We start from the raw sequence: 9,886 nt of genomic DNA, 5'->3' as shown, positions 1-9,886 counted from the left end.
CTCCTTTTCATATCGTTTGATTCACTTGCTAATATAGATATATTTCGCGAAAAGGCTGGGAAATCTTCTTGAAGAGCTTCAAGAGTTTTCTCTTTCCTTCTCTTTCTTTCTTTCTTTCTTTCAATCCTTTTCTCTCTCTCTCTCTCTTTCTCTCTCTCTTTCTCTCTTTCTTTCTCTTTCTTTCTCTCCCTTAAACTTTAAAACGAGAGCTACGCTTTATAATTTTTCAACGAAACGCAATATCTATATCATCCAATTTATTAATCTAATCCAATAAACTTTAAACTGTTTTCTATTTTGTCATTTTATCTTTTATCTCTTGGACTTTTCATTCTTATTCGAATTAATGTATAATAATCTTTAATAATTAGCAAATTTCTTGTTTGAAAAAAAGGAAAAATATATACATATGTATATGTTTATTTATTTTTTAACTTTTATCTCGTTTTATCTCGTTTAGAGAGCAAACCTTTGTAGATATTTTAGATATTATTTTGAAAAATGTTACATTTGATTAAGATACACGATTAAGACACGAGAGAAAGGAAAAGAAAGAGAGAGAGAGAGAGAGAGAGAAAGAGAGAGAGAGAGAAAGAGAGAGAGTATAGATGGTTGAATGGGGTGAATTCTTTTTTTATTTATTTTTTTTTTTTTTCTTATCCTTTAACTCTCTTTGTTTTTCGTAATGAAGTTCTCAAGATTTATGTGAAACAGTAGATAAGATGTTATTATGAAGTAAAGAAGGTGGTTGTACGAACCCTCGACGAAATTGTTAGCAGAAATAAATTTTTCGATTATAAAGCAAGCATTCTCTCTCTCTCTCTCTCTCTCTCTCTCTCTCTCTATTTCTTCATTTTTCTGTCTATCTCTTTTAATACAATGCTTGCAATAATCTCTTCTATATTCTTTATATATATATATATATATATATATATATATATATATTTTTTTTATTAATTTATTTACAAATATTATGTACAATCCATTTGTAAAAAAATGATATAAGACGTCTCGGTTTATTATTAGATATAATTAAATAGCTAAGATTAAAATATTGCAGTATTATTATCGTGATATAAAAATTGAAAATGCTTTATTCGAGATAATAGAAGAGAAAGGGAGAGAGAGAGAGAGAGAGAGAGAGAGAGAGAGAGGGAGAAAACGATCCTATTTACAACAATATAGGATGATTATTTACTCAAATTGTTAAAGAAATTAAAAAAAATGTAGGTACTGCATTTTATTTTACTACGCATTCCAAAAATGAATAATCCAACCATTCGTAAATAATTATTTCTACTTGACCCGTTTTTTACTCTCCCTACCCTCAATCTCTTATCCATTATATTTAATATTCAATTCGATTTTATCCTGCCCATTATATTAAGAGTCCAATTATTTTTCGTACGATTTTCAAAATGCGAATATTTGTAGTGAAAAAAAAAAAAAAAAGGAGAAGAAAAAAATCAAGCACTACGATTGATTTTCCCTTATTAAGGAAAAAGATAAGAAAAGAAAAGAAAAAGGAAGAAAAGAAAACAGAGAATCGTCGATCCCAATTAATTGAAAAGCCATGAATCATTTGATTACCTCGAACGATCTCGATATTCTGTTCATCCCTTCGACTTTTATCCTTGAAGTACGTCTCATCTTTCTCCCTTTAATTTTCTATTAGTTAAGCTGGCAAATCCTCTGGCGATTTTCACGTTGAACAATCTTTCTTGAAAATAAACCGCTCCTATTATTCAAGCGATTTAATTCGATTCACAGAGGCTACTTTATGTCACTCGATCGTAATCTCAAAAAGTTTTTCATTGATATAGAAAAAAAGAGATAGGCGAAGGTGGTAAAAAAGAAATCCCTTTTGATTACTACATTTTTTTCTTTTTCTTCTTTCATTTAATTATTTTTCAAGGATATATTTTGTCATACAAAATGTTAAATATCTGTATATATATATATATTTATTTATTTATTTATTTACTTATTTAATTAAATAGTTTTTTTCTTTAATATTATAGAAATAATAAAGTTAAGAGGGAAAATGAAAAATTTTTATTAGACGTTTTCAAAATACAATACGGATATAATTTTTAATTGAAACTGTTTAATTTTAGCTATTTCTTTTTTTCTTTTCTTTTCTTTTTATTTATATTTTTTTCTTTTCTTTTTTTTTTTTTTTTTTTTTAATACGATGTCTTGCCTCTATCCATCAGTCACGATCGTATATTAAGTATCGTAACGTCGTAAAAGGCATAAATTCGATTTTGGGTTTGAAAGTATGATTCATCCTAACAGCATCAATGTTTTATCAAAAATTTGTCATGCCAGTCGAACAAGTGCTCGCAGACATCGTAAGCGGTAAGGAAAAGTCAGTCGAGGAGAAAGATGAAGGAGAAGAACGTGCACTCGAGAAAATCGTGGAGGAGGACGAGGAAAAAGAAGAAATGGTGAATGAGAAGATAGTGAACGAAACTGAGGAGGCTGAGGAGGAGGAGGATGAAGAGGAGAAGGAACGTATGGGTGGAGGTGCAGACCAACCGGAGGAGACTACCAACGAAGAAGATTCGTGAGTAGGATCGTGATACGAATAAATTTGATCTAATGTATAACTCGATATCATTTAATATATTTTTCTTTTGCGTTTTTTACTTTTCTTTTTTACTTTCTTATTTTTCATTTTTTTTTTTTTTTTTTTTTTTTTTTTTTTTTTTTTTTTTTTTATACGGAGAAACACCAACAAAGAGGAGAAAGAAACAAACAAATGTTCTCTTGTTCAGCAGTGAGATCTTACTTGTTGCTCAGAATGAAAAAAAAAAAAAAAAAAATTTGATTCAATTATTTCAGATAAGTGTGTTGAAAGAAACACATCTACGATGCGTATTTACTTTTCGATTGGACGTAAAAATTTCTCTAACGGGGAAAGAAACAAATATTTCTTTTCTTTCTTTCTTCTTATGGTTTTTTTTCTTCTTTTTTTTCTTTTTTTTTTTTTTTTTTTTTTTTTTAGTTAGCTTTTGGTTAGCAGCGAAATCTTACTTGTTGCACGAATTGGAAGAAAATTGATTCGTTTATTTTAAATAAATATGTTGGTAGAAACGCCTTCACTATGCGTATTTACTTTTTTAGTTAGACGAACGAACTCTTCTTAATAGGGAACGAAACGAATATTTCTATCTTTTTTTTTTTTCTTTTTTTTTTTTTTGTTTTATGTTTACAGACAATTCTAACTTGTTGCGTGCAATGAAAAAAAAAAAAAAAAAAAAAAAAAAAAAAAAAAAAGATTCATCGATTTTAACATAAGCGTGTAAAATAGAAACACGTAAGACGTTTTACATAAACTCTCGTAGATGATCAATGATCTTTATTATTCTGATTGTGATTACGATTAAATATATAAAATATTAACGAAGAATTAGATTCTCATAGTGATGAATATTAATTAATAGACTTGTCGTTGATCAACCATAAGATTTATCTAGTTCGAAAAGAAGGAAGGATAAGGATTGATATAAAATGTGAGAGGAATATTGTTTAAAAGAGATGGACATTTATGATCGATATACAAACGGATAGGAGGATGATTTTTTTTTTCTTTTCTTTCTTTCTTTTCAATGGAAACAACTGTGATATATCTAAGAACGAAAAAGATTATTTATGGGGATAACCGATGACGGAAAAGTCCGATGATCGGACTTTTAATCTCGACGAAGGATATAACGCGTGCTTCTTCATACATTAGTACTGCTGTTATCTCGGAAATGGAGGAAGAGAGGGTGGAGGAGATTGAGGAAAAGGAGGAGGAAAAGGAGGAGGAAAAGGAAGAGAAAAAAGAAAACGATGAAATCGTCGAAAAGAAGGATAAGGATGAGATAGTCGATGATGATACGTCCGAGTATCTGAAAGAGTGGCCCTTGGGAATACAATGGGAACCCTTTGGAATTCAGAAAGAAAAGGATCGTACGGATATTATCGAAGTAACCACTATCCGCAATACCTTACATTTCGTATCCACGTTTAATTCGTAGCTCGTTAATATAAAAACGGCTTCACCGATAGAAAATGGATATCTTCTTCTTCTTCTTCTTCTTCTTTTTCTTCGTTTTGATATGGAATAATGATAAATGAGATTAGAGATAGAGATTAGAGTAATAAGAACCGATACGATATTCCCTGTAATTCGTTTCGTATCGTATTTTTCCGAATGATCACTATATTACTCACAATGGAACGATGAAAGATTTATTTATTTTTTTTTTTTTTTTTTTTATCTTTTTCGTCCATTTTCTATGGTGTCGATTGTATATCTTTTTACTTGTTTGTCCGTCGATCTATGCTTCATTCTTTCTCTCTCTCTCTCTCTCTCTCTCTCTTTTATTCGTAGAAATTAGAAATACCGAAAACTGTCGAGGAGATGCAAGAAATGATTAGAAATTTTACCATCCAAGCTACGATCTATCGATCCTATTTCAAATATTGGATGGAAATTGGCGAACAGGTAAGAAATTTATTTCTATGATATTCATTTCCTCTTGTTCTTTTTTCTTTTTTTAAATTTAAAAAAAGAAAATCAAAAACAAATGAAAGAAAATAATTAAATAAATAAATACATAATCGCTTATTATATACTTATTTATGTACGAATATATTTATGTACGTATGAGTATGTGTAACGAGTGATTGTCGATAAGTTCGATGTACGAATGATTTTCGAAATAAGCAAAGGGATGAAAAAAAAAAAAAAAAAAAAAATAAGGAATGAAACAATAAGGAAGGAAAAGATATACGACGGAGATATACGATAGTTTTATTCGTATAAAAAATAGAAAATATATGAAAGTTGTGTTTTGATCCGTTGTGTATGTTAAAGCGACATGGTCTTTCTGTAGAAAAAAAAAAAAAAATAAAAAAAAAAAAAGAAGACGAAAAAAAAAAACACATCCATCCACTAATAATAAGAATACTTAATTCCAATATACCGCATTTTACGGGCATACAATGGAAATTTACGATAAAAGCAGAGATCGTCCTTTCGCTGGCGAACCAATTCTATTTGTAGAAACAAATAAATTGTAGAAAATGCAAATACCCGAACGATATATAATAGAATCGGTCCTTTGAATGCGTTTTTCGCTTCAAGGATTTTATCCGTTTCGATGGGCTTCCATTCGGATTGGACATGGAAAAAGGCAGAGATAGATAGGGTGAAATAAAGACAGATATAGAGACATAGATAGAGATAAAGAAAAAAGGGTGAGGAGAGGTTGGGGAGGAGCGAGGAGGGTGGAAGGACTGGAAGAAAAGACGAATAGGAAAGAGAAAATAATTGGCTGGTTTTTATGTTTTTTTTTTTGTTTTTTTTTCGTTTTTTTTGTTTTTTTTTTGTTTTTTTTTGACAAAATGCAAATCAGAACTACATATATTTACTATATATATATATATATATGTGCATACATATACGAGATATTTAAAAAAAACGAGAAAAAAAAAAGAAAGAAGAAAGAAAAAAAAGATAAAGAAAAAAGGACAGAAAAGAGTTCATAATACAGTATAGTAATATATAATACTTATTTTAAGGGAAGTTGAAAAAATTTTGTTCAAATGTATTCGCTCGAAAAATGTTTCGATCAAATATTTTTTTTTTTTTTTTTAAACGAATCCCTTTTTCTGTTGACGTTACGTATACGTTAAACGTTACATACCTGATGGTAGATATTTGAAAACGATTGTTTTTTCAGGCGATCAAAGAGATCGTAGGTAGAACGATCATGTCTACGGCGAAATTACGTGGTATCTTGAAGGATGAAAACCCGGAGGCAAGTTTAAAACGGTGTTTGAACAATTCGAAGGGTAGAGCTAAACGGGACTCGTGTTTTTCACCTCCTATAAAACCTGCTCAAATGATGGTACGTTGTTGAATCATGTGAAAAAAAAAAAACAAACAAACAAAAACAAACAAACAAACGAACAAACAAAAAAAGAGCAATATGTATACACGTATATCTCACCATGTATATTTCATCATCTTTTCTTTTTCTTTTTTTCTTATTGTTTTTTTTTTCTTTCTTTTTTTTTTTTTTTTTTGAAAGAGATCTTTCTGTCGATCTTTCTTTCAAAAGGAAATATTTTTGTCACGCAATCGGTGAACACGTCACTTTGGATTTTTCATTTTCTTATTTACGCTCTTTATCATGAATTTTTTTTTTTCCTCGTCTCTCTTCGTAACAATAAACGATTATAAAACAGCTGGAGTCGGTAATATTCGATTGAAAAAATATTTCGCACGTATAATTTCAAATTATTTATTTACAATGTAGCAAAACGCGAATAGAAAGAAATATCGTTGCAACTTTTCATCGTTAACATTTATTTTGATACAACAATTCGTCAATGAAATGGGGGAAAGAGAAAGGTGAGGGCGGGGGGAGGGGGAGAAAAAAAAAAGAAAAAAAGAAAAAGAAAAAAGAAAGAAAAAGGAAAAAGATTAACATTTCTATGAAGAACAAATTTCTTCGGTGATTATTATTATATATATTTTAATTTTCTCTTTTCTCTCTCTCTCTCTCTCTCTCTCTCTCTCTCTCTCTCTCTCACTCTCTCTATGAGATGAACTATTTCGCGTTCTTGGATCGATCGATGGATCTTATCTCTCGTTTGCTTATGTCCTTGTATAAATGAAAGAAAAATAAAAACACAGGCTCTTACGAAACGAATCGGCACGGAAGAGTTTTTGAAAGAGATGGCACGTGCTGAAGAGAACATACCGTATTTTTTCTATCGAAAAATTGACCCGGACATTGAGATAGCAATCAAGCACGATGACGAGGAGGTTATCCCATTGGATCCTGACAATGAAGTTATCTTTGGTAATTACGAAAGTCTTCGTTTTAACCTTACCGATAAACCCGGAAAGGATGGTAAATTTTTGATAGATGACGATTAGATTTATTTCTACGATCCGATCAATTTCCCAATAAATATTTTGTCTCATATATATTTTAATATTATTATAACAAATGAAAAGATATATTTTTACGAATGTTCATGTTATCTAACTGAGATAATAATAATAAATGAGAGAACGGTGAAGTATTTATGAAGATATATATATATATATATATATATATATATATATATCTTGTTTAATATTTCTGTTAAAAAGATTATTAATTATATCTATGGGTGAAGATAAAGTAAATTTATAAGTAAATTTATAACTCATATATTCATACACACACACACACACACACACATGCACATACAAACATATGCACAAACGTACGTACATATATATGTATATACATATGTATTTTGCGTGTGTGTATGAATATGTATATATGTGTGTGTGTGTGTGTGTGTATATATATATTTCATCATACCTATATATATTTATATATATATCGTCTTCGAACTCGTTATCAAAGTTGTAACTTAGAACGTTAGATAAAGTGTGTAATGAACGAGTAATATTTGCATGTTCACGTATGATGAGAGAAAGAGAGAAAGAGAGAAAGGAAGGATGGAAACCATGTTGGTTATAATGAATTTAAAACTAGAATTAACGTCCGATGCTACTATAGTTACTCAACTGTATAGATCCGAAACGAAACTTTTGACTTGATTTCTATTTTTTTTTTTCTATCTTTCACATAGACGAACAGAGAAATATTTTCTATTTTTCTTTTTCTTTTTCTTTCTCTTTTTCTTTCTCTTTTTCTTTCTCTTTTTCTTTAACATTTTTCTCTAACATTTGACTCACACGATATATACATTCAATGACTCTCTGTGTACGTTTATCAAGAGTTCCCGGTTAGTCGTCGTCGTCGTCGCGTTGGTTTCACATTTCAGTAGTCGACGTGTTGGAAACGGAACTTGTCTTTCACGAGATTTCCCTTTCGCCATTTAATTTCACGATGTTCATCCAAAACTTTCCCGTTGGGATAAATCGTTCTTAACGACAGAGTTCGTTGGATTTTCTACCTCTAAGCTCGAAGTCAGTTCGTCTTCGAGTAAATAACATTTTCCCTATTTCCACTATTTCTATCAAAGTAAGATACATTTTCTCTTCTTCGTACAAAAATATATATATATATATATATATATATATGTATGTGTATGTGTGGGTGAGTGTATATGTGAGTTATAAATTTATTTATAAATTTACTTTATCTTCTCACATAGAAAAAAAAAAAATATATATATATATAGTGTATTTTTTCTATCCTTTTCCCCCATTTATTTGTTTGTATACAATTATTTTTAATTTTCGAATAGACTTGAAAAATCGAGCTCTCTTACGTTTCCTATTCTTCCATAAATATTTCCATTGCCTTTTGTCACGCATTTATTGATTTTCATCCGCATAATTGCAATGTCATTTCTTTCTGCATTTCTTTGTTCATTCCTTTCATTTATTCTTTTGTTTTAATCCGTATTGTTTTATATTTGCACTCTCTTTCACGAACTCGTATAAATATACAATATGCACTAAACCCATTCTTATTATTTTAATTTCTTACTGAAACATTAACATTAACATTAATACACATAAATATACACGTAAACATAGATGCGAGCGAATATGCAGCCATAGTTTATAAATTGAAAATATCATCATTACTATATATAAATGGCAATATTATTAATTCGTATGATATTTAATTGATATCTAATGTACAATTATTAAATTAATTATTGTTAATTTTGTGATCTGAAATTATTGTACATAGAATGGCCGATATATTTAATTTTGTACTTTCGAATCGAACGAAAGGAAGAAAAAAAAGAAGAAAGAAAGAAAGAAAGAAAAAACAATATATATATATATATATATATAATAAATATAAAAATATAAATAAAATATATATAAATAAATATAAAAAAGTATAAGCTTGAGCTAAGAGAAATATGTTGATCAAAAATATGATGAACATTATTTGACACTTACTATATCGCAATAACTTTCTGGAAAATGATAAGAGCAAGAAGCGCTCGTGTTCACGCATCATTCATCGGATGATCATCGGCCAAGGTAATGCTTTTGAACAGCTTCTACGTAAGTACAAAAGGTAGAACGAGAAGCATCAACGTCGAAAGCGGTCCCTGCGGTCGCATTGTCTCGTCGCTCCTTCAAACTATCATCGCGTTCGTGTCACTCGCATCTCTCGAGGAGTAAGAAAATGCCAACAGGAAAGGTCGGTAACGAGATACTCTTTGGATATCGTTAAGCACATATTCTATTTTACGGGGTTAGAGGAAGAACAAAACTTTCTTTTTAAAAATTTTTCTTTCCAAGTATCCTATAATTCTTCCTTAAAGTTGGTATATATATATATATATATATATATTTTTTTTTTTTTCGGGTAACACTTTGATTTATTTCTATTATTTTTTTCATATTAAAAATTATTAAGGAAAATAAGTTTGTATAATAAATTTGAAATAAATCTAGAAAAAAGAAATATATATAAATAATAGAGTTAAATATATGAAATTGTTAATCGGAAAAAATTTTCGATCGTTGAATGTACGAAATTTTTTCTCTTATACGACTAAATGTAAAATGATTAGAACGAAGATAGGAAGTTTTGAATAAATTAATGAAACGTTTAAAGAGTAATTGGAACATATTAATGTTTCTTCTTTTCTTTTATTTTTTCTTTTTTCTCTCCTTTTTTTCTTTTTTTTTTTTTTTTTTTTGTTAATAACAAAGTAAGAGTTGCCATCGTCTTTGTGAATCTAAAACAAAGTATATATGTTTAACTTTATCGCATTAGAAACGTCGAAGGGCAACCAACCCCTCAGTGATTATGCTGTACACGCTTCCGTTCGAATTAATGACAAGCTCGTGCATGTTTCTATGCATATATCTATGTATGCATGTACG

The 9,886-nt window shown here is 29.3% G+C and overlaps 1 protein-coding gene across 7 annotated transcripts in view; it reads left to right on the top strand.

Annotated features, from left to right (window-relative positions):
- Positions 1-7,092, top strand: part of LOC124950576 (golgin subfamily A member 6-like protein 6) — a 20,366-nt gene extending 13,274 nt beyond the window's left edge. For 6 of the 7 annotated variants that reach the window (XM_047497481.1, XM_047497477.1, XM_047497484.1 and 3 more), the window contains 5 exons: positions 2,332-2,569; positions 3,743-3,977; positions 4,385-4,498; positions 5,739-5,906; positions 6,698-7,092. In XM_047497481.1, the coding sequence (XP_047353437.1) occupies positions 2,332-2,569; positions 3,743-3,977; positions 4,385-4,498; positions 5,739-5,906; positions 6,698-6,943 (1,001 nt within the window). In that variant the 3' untranslated portion in view covers positions 6,944-7,092. The remainder of the gene's footprint in view (positions 1-2,331; positions 2,570-3,742; positions 3,978-4,384; positions 4,499-5,738; positions 5,907-6,697) is intronic. The other variant, XM_047497479.1, reaches the window with a different exon arrangement.
- Positions 7,093-9,886: the final 2,794 nt, after the last annotated feature.

This window comes from Vespa velutina, chromosome 7 (genome assembly GCF_912470025.1).
Source record: "Vespa velutina chromosome 7, iVesVel2.1, whole genome shotgun sequence".
NCBI classification, from domain to species: domain Eukaryota; kingdom Metazoa; phylum Arthropoda; class Insecta; order Hymenoptera; family Vespidae; genus Vespa; species Vespa velutina.
This window is presented reverse-complemented; position numbering and strand designations above follow the sequence as displayed.